The sequence below is a fragment of the Triticum dicoccoides genome, chromosome 4A (genome assembly GCF_002162155.2).
Source record: "Triticum dicoccoides isolate Atlit2015 ecotype Zavitan chromosome 4A, WEW_v2.0, whole genome shotgun sequence".
In the NCBI taxonomy this organism is placed as follows: domain Eukaryota; kingdom Viridiplantae; phylum Streptophyta; class Magnoliopsida; order Poales; family Poaceae; genus Triticum; species Triticum dicoccoides.
Window position 1 is genome coordinate 447,076,897 of NC_041386.1, and position 15,285 is coordinate 447,092,181.

Genomic DNA, 15,285 nt, shown 5'->3' on the forward strand with positions numbered 1-15,285 from the left:
CGAGCTAGTCAAGTAGAGACATACTAGTGACACTCTGTTTGTTTATGTATTAACACATGTATTATGTTTCCGGTTAATACAATTCTAGCATGAATAATAAACATTTATCATGATATAAGGAAATAAATAATAACTTTATTATTGCCTCTAGGGAATATTTCCTTCACATAGGATACCCAAAAGAGACTATTGGGTACACCTTCTATCACAGATCCGAAGGCAAGACATTTGTTGCTAAGAATGGATCCTTTCTAGAGAAGGAGTTTCTCTCGAAAGAAGTGAGTGCGAGGAAAGTAGAACTTGATGAGGTAACTGTACCTACTCCCTTATTGGAAAGTAGTTCATCACAGAAATCTGTTCCAGTGACTCCTACACCAATTAGTGAGGAAGCTAATGATGAAGATCATGTAACTTCAGATCAAGTTACTACCGAACCTCATAGGTCAACCAGAGTAAGATCCGCACCAGAGTGGTACAGTAATCCTGTTCTGGAGGTCATTTTACTTGACCATGATGAACCTACGAACTATGAAGAAGCGATGATGAGCCCAGATTCCGCAAAATGGCTTGAGGCCATGAAATCTGAGATGGGATCCATGTATGAGAACAAAGTATGGACTGTGGTTGACTTTCCCAATGATCGGCAAGCCATCGAGAATAAATGGATCTTCAAGAAGAAGACTGGCGCTGACGTAATGTTACTGTCTACAAAGCTCGACTTGTTGCGAAAGGTTTTTGACAAGTTCAAGGAGTTGACTACGATGAGACTTTCTCACCCGTAGCGATGCTTAAGATGTTAGCAATTGCCGCATTTTATGATTATGAAATTTGGCAAATGGATGTAAAGACTGCATTCCTGAATGGATTTCTGGAAGAAGAGTTATATATGATGCAACCTGAAGGTTTTATTGATCCAAAGGGTGCTAACACAGTGTGCAAGCTCCAGCGATCCATCTATGGACTGGTGCAAGCATCTCGGAGTAGGAATAAACATTTTGATAGTGTGATCAGAGCATATGGTTTTATACAGACTTTTGGAGAAGCCTGTATTTACGAGAAAGTGAATGGGAGCTTTGTAGCATTTCTAATATTATATGTGGATGACATATTGCTGATTGGAAATGATATAGAATTTCTGGATAGCATAAAAGGATACTTAAATAAGAGTTTTTCAATGAAAGACCTCGATGAAGCTACTTATATATTAGGCATCAAGATCTATAGATATAGATCAATACGCTTAATTGGATTTTCACAAAGCACATACCTTGATAAAGTTTTGAAGAAGTTCAAAATGGATCAAGCAAAGAAAGGGCTCTTGCATGTGTTACAAGGTGTGAAATTGAGTCAGACTCAATGCCTGACCACTTCAGAAGATAGAGAGAAAATGAAAGATGTTCCCTATGCTTCAGCCATAGGCTCTATCATGTATGCAATGCTGTGTACCAGACCTGATGTGTGCCTTGCTATTAGTTTAGCAGGGAGGTACCAAAGTAATCCAGGAGCGGATCACTGGACAACGGTCAAGAACATCCTAAAATACCTGAAAAGGACTAAGGATATGTTTCTCGTTTATGGAGGTGACAAAGAGCTCGTCGTAAATGGTTACGTCGATGCAAGCTTTGACACTGATCCCGATGACTCTAAGTCACAAACCGAATATGTGTTTTTATTGAACGGTGGGGCTGTTAGTTGGTGCATTTCTAAGCAAAGCGTCGTGGCAGATTCTACGTGTGAAGCGGAGTACATAGCTGCTTCGGAAGCAGCAAATGGAGGAGTCTGGATGAAGGAGTTCATATCCGATCAAGGTGTCATACCTAGTGCATCGGGTCCAATGAAAATCTTTGGTGACAATACTGGTGCAATTGCCTTGGCAAAGGAAACCAGATTTCACAAAAGGACCAAGCACATCAAGAGACGCTTTAATTCCATCTGCGATCAAGTCAAGGAGGGAGACATAGATATTTGCAAGATACATACGGACCTAAATGTTGCAGACCCCTTGACTAAGCCTCTCTCACGAGCAAAACATGATCAACACCAAGACTCCATGGGTGTTAGAATCATTACTGTGTAATCCAGATTATTGACTCTGGTGCAAGTGGGAGACTGAAGGAAATATGCCCTAGAGGCAATAATAAAGTTGTTATTTATATTTCCTTATATCATGATAAATGTTTATTATTCATGCTAGAATTGTATTAACCGGAAACTTAGTACATGTGTGAATACATAGACAAACAGAGTGTCACTAGTTTGCCTCTACTTGACTAGCTCATTGAATCAATGATGGTTATGTTTCCTAACCATGGGCATGAGTTGTCATTTGATTAACGGGATCACATCATTAGAGAATGATGTGATTAACTTGACCCATCCGTTAGCTTAGCACGATGATCGTTAGTTTGTTGCTATTGCTTTCTTCATGACTTATACATGTTCCTATGACTATGAGATTATGCAACTCCCGAGTACCGGAGGAACACTTTGTGTGCTACCAAATGTCACAACGTAACTGGGTGATTATAAAGGTGCTCTACAGGTGTCTCCGATGGTGCTTGTTGAGTTGGCATAGATCGAGATTAGGATTTGTCACTCCGATTGTCGGAGAGGTATCTCTGGGTCCTCTCGGTAATGCACATCACTATAAGCCTTGCAAGCATTGTGACTAATGAGTTAGTTGCGGGATGATGTATTACAGTACGAGTAAAGAGACTTGTCGGTAACGAGATTGAACTAGGTATGAGGATACACACGATCGAATCTCGGGCAAGTAACATACCGATGACAAAAGGAACAACGTATGTTGTTATGCGGTTTGACCGATAAAGATCTTCATAGAATATGTAGGAACCAATATGAGCATCTAGGTTCCGATATTGGTTATTGACCGGAGACGAATCCCGGTCATGTCTACACAGTTCTCGAACCCGTAGGGTCCGCACGCTTAAAGTTCAGTGACGATCGATATTATGATTTTATGTGTTTTGATGTATCGAAGGTAGTTCGGAGTCCCAGATGTGATCACGGACATGACGAGGAGTCTCGAAATGGTCGAGACATAAAGATTGATATATTGGACAGCTATATTCGGACACCGAAAGTGTTCCGGATGGTTTCGGAGAAAACCGGAGTGCCGGAGGGGTTACCGGACCCCCCAGGGAAGTACTAGGCCTTAGTGGGCCTGAGGGGAGAGAGAGGGCAGCAGCCCAGGAGGTGGCGCGCCCCCTCCCATGAGGATTCCGAATTGGACTAGGGGAGGGGGCGCAGCCCCTCTTTCCCTCTCCATCTCCCTCTCTTTCCTTCCCCCTTCCCCCTTCCTAGTAGGACTAGGAAAGGATGAATCATTCCTCCTCTCCTTGGGGCGCACCAAGGCCGGCCGGGCTCCCCCTTGATCCTTTATATATGGGGGCGGGGGGCACCCAAAGACACACAAGTTGATTGTTCCAAGCCGTGCGGTGCCCCCCCTCCACCATAATCCACCTCGATCATGTCATAGTAGTGCTTAGGCGAAGCCCTGCATCGGTAGCAACATCATCACCGTCATCACGCCGTCGTGCTGACGGAACTCTCCCGCGAAGCTCTGCTAGATCGGAGTCCGTAGGACGTCATCGAGCTGAATGTGTGCTGAACTCGGAGGTGTCGTGCGTTCGTTACTTGGATCGGTCGGATCGTGAAGACGTATGACTACATCAACAGCGTTCTCATAACGCTTCTGCTTACAGTCTATGAGGGTACGTGGATAATACTCTCCCCTCTCGTTGCTATGCATCACCATGATCTTGCGTTTGCGTAGGATTTTTTTTAAATTACTACGTTCCCCAACAGTGGCATCCAAGCCAGGTTACTGCGGAGATGTTATATGCACGAGTAGAACACAAAGGAGTTGTGGGCGTGGGTATATACATATTTCTTGCCGTCACTTGTTGATTCTTGATTCAGTGGCATTGTTGGATGAAGCGGCCTAGACCGACATTACGCGCTTACGCGAGACTGGTTCTACCGACGTGCTTCGCACACAGGTGGCTAGTGGGTGTCTGTTTCTCCAGCTCGATTTTCATCCGTGTACTCATAGGGATTGATATGGACGTCCACGGTTCCGCTATCGGTCATTGAACGAAAGGGTTTTTTGTTCATGTCTATGTTTTACCGAACCTAAAGGGTCACAAGCTTAAGGGAATCACGACCTATTGAGTGTTAGTGGAGCAAGAGTTATGAGAACATATTCTCGAAATAGTTTCAGGAATACATGATATAGTTTCAAGAGAGTTCCTAAAGAGTTTCAGATGTTTTCAGAAATGTTCTGGTGTGAGGACACTTTTGGCTTGGCCAAAGGGTAAGGCCATGAGGGTTGAAGTTAGTGCAAAAGGGATTTTGTGGAAGACAGGGGCCAGAAGCCAAGGTCCCTGGTGTCTGGTCCTAGGCCAAACGCCGATGTCCGTGGCATTTTCGGGAACGCTAGGAACCTTGGCGTTTCGTGCTGGAATCCGAGGAGGACTCTTCATTGCGATCCAACCCGACTTTGGGGAGGCTCCCTCCCCAAGTTGCGACCCCAGGACCAAACATATGAATAGACTAGCAGGGGCAGCCCCTACTATATAAGTTTTGGAGCCTCCTCTAGTTCTCTCTTGATCTAGTTCTCGTCTAGTTTGATCTAGACTGGATCTAGTTCTAGTTCTCTCTAATCCTCATAATAGAGAAGCCCTGTGCGGTTCTCTTCTTCTCCCTTTAATTCTCCAACGACGATTAGCTATGTACGGTCAAGCGCTGCCGGATTGTGAAGCCTGTACGCTTGTAAACTATGGAGAGGCTATGCTTTCGGTCTTTCGTTCGAGGGATCGTTTGTGAACGATTTGAGGCACTTCAAGTACAATCTACACCGACTCTTCTTCTGTTGCAAGTCGGAGTTGGTAAAAATCCAATCTTAACTGTTATGCATCTTCATAGATTTCCTGGTTGATCGTAGGGCGACATTTTTTTCTACTACGTTTCCCAAGAGTATAGTATCGGTCCCGGGGCGTTACACATTAACACAACATTGACCCATATGTTAGAATCGTTGACCTACCAAACCTGACGCGTTGAATATTAGTGATGGTTTTCCATCACTACAAATGCTATTTGGTGAAAATGGCTGATAAAACTGTGACAATCCTGGTCGCCACTGAAAATATAATCCATTGACGAAACAGGAACCGTCACCGAAGACACAATCTTACGTGACTTAAATATTGCTACCATCACTATTTCATTTATGCAAATCGGCGAGGAACCGCCATGAGCCCATTTTGGCGACGAAAATCAGTTTACATGACACAAGTAACTCACCACAAGAAATCACTCATTGTTTAGTGTTTATTAAACTTTGAATTTTAATTACGGTTCTTGAAGATTTAAAGCATCCCAACCCATGGGAAATTGGTGTAGGTCCATATAGACACATTGTCAAATCCTTAGTGTTGAGCAGGGTATTTTGGTTACATGGTGTAAGCTTTAGGGTTTTATCCCTTTAAAAAGATGAGGGTTGGTATTATCCTCAATTTCATGGTTAAACAAGTGATGCTTATGAGATGATTATGATGCACAATCAGTTACTAATTACTACTACTAATTTGAGGCTGTTACAACGATCTTGTTAATCCCATCATCATGAGCTTTAGTCACTAAACTCTTCTTTTTGTCTATCTTGTCACAATCCAGTTCCCTTATAAAACTCCAAGCAAAAGAGTGAACAAAGAGCGACCATTGGTAACATTCTCATGGATGGCCTTGCGTCTAGCATACCATATGACCCAAAGAGTAATAAAACACAAGACTTGATCATGGTGCTCAAGTGTGTCGATCATGGTGGAAATGAAATCTTTTGCAATATGGTTAGACGATTGCTAATGTGGTCCACCAGGCAATCATTAGGTAGTGCACACACGCACAACCTATTAAATTGCACTAGATGAGCCAATGGCTCTATGAGTCAAGCCAAATTTCAAGGAGGGAGATCTATGGGCCCTGTCCAATTGTGACCATGAGAGGGCAGCTAGAAATACAGAAGAACGTGCAACGAGTGCAAATCCTATGCACCGCTCTTTGGAAGTGATAAAATAGCGGCCAAACTACGTCGCTACTCCTGGCCGATGCATTAGCGACGTAACGAATGGTCGTCAGAAGGTTTCAGCCGACCACTCCGGTTTTGTGAAGCTTTTTGAACCATCTCATAGTTTTGGGGAAGTTCCACAAGTTTCTTTCTTTCTTTCCTCTTTTTTTTTCTACGGGTTTTCTATTTTTTATTTTCTTTCTTTCTTTTCTTTCTTTTCCTTCTTTTTTTATTTTTATTTTTTAAATATTTGAACATCTTTTCAAATTCATGAGTACTTTTTGAATTGTAAACAACTTTAAAATTTGCAGACCTTTTTAAAAAATCAAAATTGTGTTTGTGAATTTTTTTCAAACTCGTGAATGTTTTTAAGATTCATGAACAATTTTAAAATTCATGAACATTTTTGTACTCACAATTTTTTAAAAAAATTGTGAACATTTTTTAATTGTGAGCATTAGTCAAATTTGTGAACATTTTTTTAAAATTGCGAAATATTATTAAAATTCATCAGCATTAAAAAAATTGTGGACATCTTTAATCTTGAACATCAAATCATGAACATGTTTCAAATTCATGGATCTTTTTTGTAATTGTGAACGTTTTTTAAAATGCATGTACATTTTTCCAACTTGTGAACATTTTTTCAAATTCATATATTTTTTTCAAATCTGCAAAAAAACATGTTCCAAGCGATCCGCAGGCTATGTTTTTATAGTACGCCCGGTAAATATTTTCTGAAGAACATACAACCTGCTACGATTTTTTGGAATGTAAAACGTTCAACCTGCCATAAAACCTGGTAGTGCAGGTGCCCTAAAACCTGGTAATTTGTGAGCATTTTTTAATTTGCGAGCATTTATTCAAAGCTGTGAACATTTTTTTAAATTTATTAAGATTTTAAAATTTACAAACAGTTTAAACTTCGTGAACATCTTTAATCTTGAACATCAAATCATGAACACGTTTCAAATTCATGGATTGTGTTTGTAATTGTGAATATTTTTAAAAATTCATGTATGTTTTTCCAACTTCTAGATTTTTTCAAATTTGCAAATCAAGATGAGATCACGATTATTTTTTTAAAATCATGAATATTTTTCAAATTCTTGACATTTTTTAATTCACGAACATTTTTTCAAGATTGCAAACATTTTCCTAATTCACAGTTTTGTTTTAAATTCATGAACTTTTTTCCTGTCTGTGATTTGTTTTTAAAATTCACAACTATTTTTTGAATTCATGAACAAATTTTCAAGTTCATGAACATTTTTAAGCTCAAGAACATTTTGAAAATCTGTGAAAATGTTCAGCTTTGTGAACGTTTCTAAATATTTTTAATTTGTGTCATACGGAGTAGGACAAACTTAACTACTTCCCAGCGATCCGCTTGCTATGTTTTTTTAGTACAGCCTGGTAAAAAAAATCCTGAAGAACTGTTAGGATCTAGATAGGGATTGGAGAAGGAAGGGGAAAAATATGGCGGCATCTCGTATTCATTCTCAAGTCTGTGATGTATTTACTTACAGAGGAAGGATTGATTTACAAGCCAATGGCCTCAGCCATTACCAATTCGCCACCCAACACAATGACAGGATAGACTAGTATAGGACTACACCCAGTTGCCGTCTGCGTAGCGAGTGGAAGGATGATGGGCTCTCTTGCTGGGCCGGCCCTCCTTGGTGATGAAGCGTACACCGGTCTCGTCGGTAGTGGCACTAGGCCCAGTGTTAACACTCCCCTTTCCTTGAAGTCCAGCTTGTCCCCAAGTTGGCGCCCGCGGAAAACGCTGCTTGAGTTCTTCTAAATCTTCCCATGTCGCCAAAGAATCCGGTTGATCAGACCATTGTATCAAGCCTTGTAGCACAGCAGCATCACCCCGGCGGCGCAACCGGCGATGCAGAACTCTCATAGGCACAGCAAACTGAGCATCAGGAGGAGGCAATTCAGATTGTACCTGACAATTAGGTCCCAGTGCCAACTTCAGTTGAGACGTGTAGAACTGGGTGGATCTTGCTTGCCGGTGGAAGCGCAAGACGATAGGCTGATGCACCTACTCGTTCCAGCACTTGATAAGGGCCATAGTATTTGAACAACAATTTGTGATGAGCACGTGGGGCCACAGAGGACTGAATGTATGGCTGCAACTTGAGAAAAACAGAATCACCCACAGCAAATACTCTGTCAGAACGTTTCTTATCTGCCTGGTGTTTCATACGAGTTCTAACGCGCTCCAAGTGTTGCTGAAGTAATCTCATCATAAGATCACGATCGCGAAGCCAGGTCTCCAGGTCAGGAATGGAACAAGTGTCATCTGCAGATAATCCAAAAGTTCTAGGAGACTGGTCGTATAGGACCTCGAATGGCGACTTCCCTTGCAAGGCAGAGTGAGGACTCGTGTTGTACCAGTACTCAGCAAGTGACAACCATTGAGCCCACTTCAGTGGGCAAGCATGAGTAAAACATCGCAGATAAGCCTCCAAACATTGGTTAACTCGCTCAGATTGACCATCGGTTTGGGGATGATGGGAAGAACTCATACGCAATTTTGTACCAGTGAGTGCTGCCATTTCTTTCCAAAACCTGCTAGTAAAAATCCAATCACGGTCAGTGACAATGGACTCGGGCATCCCATGCAGTTTGTGTATATTGTCCATGAAGGCTGCCGTCACTGTGGACACAGTAAAGGGATGTTGGAGACCAATAAAATGACTATATCTCGACAGTTTGTCAACAACGACGAGGACACAGTTGAAACGGCCAGAATGGGGCAAACCTTCAACAAAATCCATCGTGAGCATCTACCAAAACTTACGAGGCACCGGTAAGGGTCCGAGGAGGCCTGGGTACTTGTTACGATCCGGTTTCGCACGCTGAAAAATCAAGCACTCCTGAACATATTGCTTCACTCGAGCTTTCATGTGCTTCCAGTAGAACAACTGCTTCAATCTACGCAAGGTGACAGGGATACCTGAGTGGCCCCCAATCGGACTTGTATGAAATGCATCAAGTAATTTAGGAATCAGATCCACATCAGGAGGAAGCCATAATCGACCTTTGTAACGGATCAGACCATCTCGAAGAGAACATGGATCATTTTCAGACCGCTGCACTGCCAATTTGACCAAAAGTTCACTTGCTTCAGCACTATCCTGATACACATCCAATATTTCCTGTATCCAAGCTGGCTGGTGTGAAGATATAGCAAGAAGGTCCTCCCCTAAGTGTGGTCTGCGAGATAATGCATCCGCGGCACGATTGTCAATGCCTTTTTTGTACCTGATCTTGAACTGGAGTCCAAGCAATTTTGTGAACATTTTCTGCTGCCAACTAGTGTGTAACCTCTGGTCTTCCAGGTGTGATAAGCTGATATGGTCAGTAAGTATTAGGAATTCAGCATGTTGTAAATAAGTTCTCCATCGTTCCACTGCAAGAAGCACGGCCATATACTCTTTTTCATATGTAGACAGACCCTTGGTTCTGAGTCCCAATCCTTTGCTCACAAATGCAAGAGGGTGGCCATCCTGAAGTAGTACTGCACCCACTCCGGTATCACAAGCGTCAGTCTCAATTACGAACTGTTTCTGAAAATTAGGGAGTGACAATACAGGTGCTGTTGTGAGGGCTCGCTTCAGTTGATCAAATGCAAACTGGGCTTCAGAAGACCACACAAATGGAATATTTTTACGCAGGAGATGAGTCAAGGGCTGGCTGATCATACCATAGTGGCGAACAAACTTCCGGTAGTAGCCAAATAGCCCCAAAAAACCACGGAGTTCCTTCAAATTAGCAGGTACAGGCCAGTTGACTACCACCTCAATCTTAGCAGGGTCAGTAGCTATGCCTTCCTCAGATACCACATAGCCCAGATAAGAAATGCTGCATTGTGCAAACGCACATTTAGACCCTTTGATTTTCCATTGGTGCTCCTGCAACAGGTCCAGCACTTGCTTCAAATGATGCAAGTGGTCCTCCAATGTAATACTAAATACCAGGATATCATCGAAGAACACCACAACACATTTATTTGGTTCACGAAGCACTGGAGCTAAATCATCATTCATAACAGATTGGAATGTACATGGCCCTCTAGTCAGTCCAAATGCCAAGACTGTGAATTCATAATGACCGTTATGTGTGTGAAAAGCTGTCTTATACTCCTCACCCGGCGCAAGCCTGATCTGATGATATCTGGCACGAAGGTCCAGCTTCGAAAACCAGGACGCCCCAGTGAGCTCATCCAAAAGCTCATCGATCACTGGGAGCGGGTATTTGGACTTGAGTGTTAACAAATTAAGATGACGATAATCCACACACAACCGCCACGAGCCGTCTTTTTTCTTGACCATAATAATAGGTGAGGCAAACGGACTGGAGCTAGGAACAATGACCCCAGTTTGCAACATCTCCTGGACTTATTTTTCAATTTCACTCTTTAGCTCCGGTGAATACCAGTAGGGTCGAATGTTTACAGGTCTAGCCCCTTCCATCAATGGTATTCTATGATCACAACTGCGCCGAGGGGGAAGTCCAGTTGGTGGTTCGAATACTGTAGTGTACTGATCTAATAGTTCCTAGAATTGTGCTGGAAGGGCTACGAGATCCTCTTTAACGTTCTCTGGCTGAACTAAATGGAGCTCCACCACAGTGCAACTAAAAGTTTTTGGAGGACAGCCTTGTAAGAACACCGAACGGCCATGATGATCAAAGGCTAGCCACTTCTCTAACCAATTAACTTGCATAGTACCCAAGGAGGACAGGCAATCCATTCCCACAATTCCATCATGATGTTGCAGAGGTAACACCTTAAAGTCACACTTGAATTCATGACTAGCAGCAGACCAGGCACAAGCAGGAATGATGTGAGTACAAGGAAGTGTACCTCCACCAGCAATCCTGACAGTTTGTTGTGCAGGCAGTAATTGCTGGCCTGCAATGTGAGCAGCCAACCGAACACTGATGAAAGAATGAGAACTACCTGAATCCACCAGAAGCACCACTGCATGACCACCCAATTGGCACTCTAATCTGATTGCATTAGTTCCCCCTTGAACTTGTTGTGCTTCAGCTGACAGTACCATTAAATCCATATCACTATCATCCGAATCCATGTTATCCAAGGCACAAAATTCCAACATTTCTTGCACCACGTGTAGCTGAACTGTAGTGTTGCACTTATGGTCGCGCCCCCAACGCTCACCACAGATGAAACAAAGTCCTTTTGCTCTGTGGTATGCTTTGAGTGTTGCCAACTTGTCCTCTGAACCGGTGGTCTTAGACTTGTCTGATGTTTTGTGCTCTTCGACATGCTTCGATGGCACCATCCTGTCTGAATGAGGAAACATAGGTGCAGTATACTTCTTGGATACAGTTTCAGCTTCATGGCCCCCCATTTCCTCCTGAACAGCAGCAATGGAATAAGCTGTGTCCAAATCCGCTGGGCGCTGTACTGCTACAACCATTCTCACATTGACTTTCAGACCATCAATGAAACGGGTGGTGTAATGCAGCATATCAGGCTCAGGCTCATACGCTGTCAACTGGTCCATAAGTTCAGAAAATTGGTTGATGTACTCTTCCACTGTCCCTGTCTGTTTCAGCCGGTACAGTTTGCGCACTAGGGACTGATGTTGGTTGCGGCCAAAACGATTCAGAACTGCAGTACAAAAATCCTCCCATGACGATCGAACAAATTTGTGTTGAACTGACAATAACCAGCGCGTTGCTGCTCCTTCGAATTGCATAGCGGCAACAGCAATCCAGAGATTCGGGTCAGTGTCAAACATGGCAAAATAGTCCACACACCGCGTTTGCCAAAGCTTTGGATTCTCTCCATCAAATTTTGGGAAATCAACAGAAGGAGGTTTCCCATGGCCTGACGAACTGTTCCTCCGCTCGCGGTGCAATAGACTGGAAAATGATGAACTCGGCCGCGGTAATTCAGGTATACCTCTAGCGGCCGGCGGAACATACAGTGCTTGCGTACTCGAACCTGGTCCTCTGGTCGACAGCGACGCCTTGAATCCTGCCTGATTCGCCTCTGCCGTGGCCGTCGGCGAACGCTCGGATCCCTCCAAATCGCTGGAGCGGAAGGTGGTGCTCTTGGCAGTGCGGAGGTCCTGAATTTGCTTGAGGAGGTCGGCTTCCGCCTGCATATCGTTGACGACCGTCCCCATCGCCGCCTCCACCGCCTTGTCGACCGCCGCCCCGACGGAACGCGACACCGCAGCATCAACGGTGCTCCCCACCGCCGCCACGATGAGCGCGTCGAGCTCCTTCTGGTGACGTAGATGGGCCGCCTCGCTTGCCTGGGTTATGGTCTCATAGACCGCCTTGCCCTCGGCGCTCAGGTGCTCCATGAGCTCCTGCCGTCGGCGCGCCGCCGCCGCCGCCAACCGCGTCTCGTGGCTGTGATCCAGCGTGAAGTGGGTGGGAATTTTGGGATCTGAGTACCAATTGTTAGGATCTAGATAGGGATTGGAGAAGGAAGGGGAAAACTATGGCGGCATCTCGTATTCACTCTCAAGTCTGTGATGTATTTGCTTACAGAGGAAGGATTGATTTATAAGCCAATGGCCTCAGCCATTACCAATTCGCCACCCAACACGATGACAGGATAGACTAATATAGGACTATACCCAGTTGCCATCCGCGTAGCGAGTGGAAGGATGATGGGCTCTCTTGCTGGGCCGGCCCTCCTTGGTGATGAAGCATACACCGGTCTCGTCGGTAGTGACACTAGGCCCAGTGTTAACAAGAACATACAACCTGCTACGATTTTTTGGAATGTAAAACGTACAACCTGCCGTAAGACCTGGTAGTGCAGGTGCAGGTGCTACACGGGAACGAGTAATCCCAAGCCTGTCCGTAGAGGTCATTTTTATTGAGCCTCGGAGCTTGCCAAGTGATGCGTCTACCCATCGCTATGTATCACACGCTAGGCACATATTCGGAATTTCGTTTATTTTCTCCACTTGTTTTCGGGTTTAGTGACATTCTCTCCCACCTTTGGTTCCACGTTCCCCTCCTTGCTTGTTCTTGTATCCAGTTAGCACATCATTTTTCCATCAAATGGAATTAAGACCGGAAGAGGTAAGACAAAGTATAGCTCTCACTTCCTGGTAATATGTTGTAGGTCAAAGCACAAATTTTAGAGGAAAATGTAGAGAAACTAACACCAATTGAAGCGGAAATTTCTCGGTGGCTATGGTGGTGTGCGAATTGTTTCCGAAATAAAACAATATTGATTCATGACGTGCCTGCGACGGGGAAGCCAATTCCCCGGCGCGTGGACGGGAACATAGCGAACAGGAAGCTCCCCGCCGCTCCGGCAGACATGGGCACTGCGGCGAGCAGCTGCCTCGTCGTGGCGGACTCCACGGGGTAGAAGCACGCCACGACGTTGCTGTCCACCATGGCCACGGCCAGGAACACCACGAACGACAGCACCCCGTGCAGCACGTCCCTCGCGCGAAGCCGGTATCTCTCGTCCCGCGGTGGCATCTGCTGGGCGCCGTCGATGAGTCTCAGGCGGCCGCTGGGCGTGACGAAGCCGTAGCGCACGGTGCCCGTCTCGTCGCGGTAGCTGTCGGTGAAGCAGAGGAGGAAGCACGAGAGGGCACAGGCGCCGATGAGGCAGCCGGTGAGCGCGCGGTTGGCGGCCGTGCAGGTGCCGTCGGCGGTGAAGGTCGGCGAGAGGAATTCGAAGGCCAGCACGGCGCCGGTGGGGAGGTGCTTCGCGAGGTCCGCGGTGCTGCTCAGAGCCTTGCCTAGGACGGTTGTTGTTTGTGTCCGGCCGTCTGCATTGCCGAGCAGTGGAGCCTGCTGCGCCGCCGGGGACGACTCGGGGTCGACGGCTGGCCGGGACGACATTGGATTAGGAGCAATGGGATTAATGGAGCTGTGCAGTGCAGCCTTCGGATTTATTGCTCCAATTCGGTAGCACTTTACGTACCATGTGTGCAATGGAATATTTGTTCACGTGATGAAACAAGGCCTCGTTATGCTTGGACTGAACAAGGGAAGAACTTTTGTGACTTGCGATTTGAGACTACCTAAGAGCACCTTGGTGACTTGGGATTTGGCATCACCGCATAGCATCTCTAGTCCTTCCTTGGAACTTAGGCCCCGTTTAGAACAAGGGAAAATCGCAGGAATTTTGCAGGATCGAATTCCTATTAAAAAAATAAAATCAACACAGCTGTTTGGAACAGAGGAATGGCTTACCAAGATTCCTATATAATGTGGCTGTCAATTGGAATTTTGCGTGGCAACTACTATGAGATTGCATCCCTTCGAGGACCGAAATGCTTAAGCGGCATGGCTCGGGTGATGGCATGTGCCCCGTGTGCGCGGTACCGGAGACTAGGACTTATATCTTATTCTCATGTACGGCGGCACTAGGGCTTGACTGTGAGGCCCTCGACCTCGCGGAGTTCCTCCAGACCAGAGCTACCCAAGCTGTCGCCTATTCTGGCTTATCTTTGTGGTGATGTTGTTGACTTTATGTGAAGGAGCTTGGTTTCCCTATGTTTGGTTTTGGTAATTAATAACAATCCCTATGGACTAATGGTTAACTTGAGTTATAGATTTGAAGGGCTCGTCCATGGGCATTAATTGAAGACCATTTGTTGGTTTCAAGGTTATTAGAAGGAGATTTTTGTGTTGACTAAGGTTCTATTCGAGGTGTAATCCAAAGATCGGTCATATTAGTGTTGAGCCTGTTACAAGTATGTCTTGAAGTAGAAGATTGTGTGAACATTCATGTTTACCTTCAAGACATCATCTTTACAAAGAGAGAAGATTGGATACATGGTTGATCAAGTCAAAGTAAAAGAGTGGATTCAAGTTGATCAATACACAAAGCGCTGGAAATGTACTGAGTGGGATCAAATGATCTCACAATATGGTAAACATTGGTCATTACACTTTGTAAACTAACCCATGATCTGTTTGTGTGGTGGTTCTATGTGGGGTTAGTTATTTTTTCATGGGCTTGTATCAAGAGGAAGATCTTATATAACACATGGAGGAGGATGACATCAAGTGGTGATTGTCATCAAGGTTGAGTTGTGCAAGTTCAAGTGGAGTATCACGAAGTGATCACATGTTTGAAGTTTGCCGTCCATTCTGGCGATGATGGACTTGTGAAGATGTGCCTAAGAGAGGCTCACCCATAGTGGAGTATGGGGGAG

The 15,285-nt window shown here is 44.8% G+C and overlaps 2 protein-coding genes across 2 annotated transcripts; both read right to left on the bottom strand.

The window, feature by feature from the left end:
* Positions 1 to 10,630: 10,630 nt before the first annotated feature.
* LOC119286098 lies at positions 10,631 to 12,696 on the bottom strand. The gene has a single exon (XM_037565434.1). It carries the CDS (start codon positions 12,448 to 12,450, stop codon positions 10,666 to 10,668), a length of 1,785 nt encoding a protein of 594 aa, XP_037421331.1. The 5' UTR covers positions 12,451 to 12,696; the 3' UTR covers positions 10,631 to 10,665.
* A 499-nt stretch (positions 12,697 to 13,195) lies between these two features.
* LOC119283543 (protein DMP6-like) lies at positions 13,196 to 13,963 on the bottom strand. Its single transcript, XM_037563040.1, has one exon. The coding sequence runs from the start codon at positions 13,961 to 13,963 to the stop codon at positions 13,340 to 13,342; it is 624 nt and encodes a 207-aa protein (XP_037418937.1). The 3' UTR covers positions 13,196 to 13,339.
* Between the last annotated feature and the right edge of the window lie 1,322 nt (positions 13,964 to 15,285).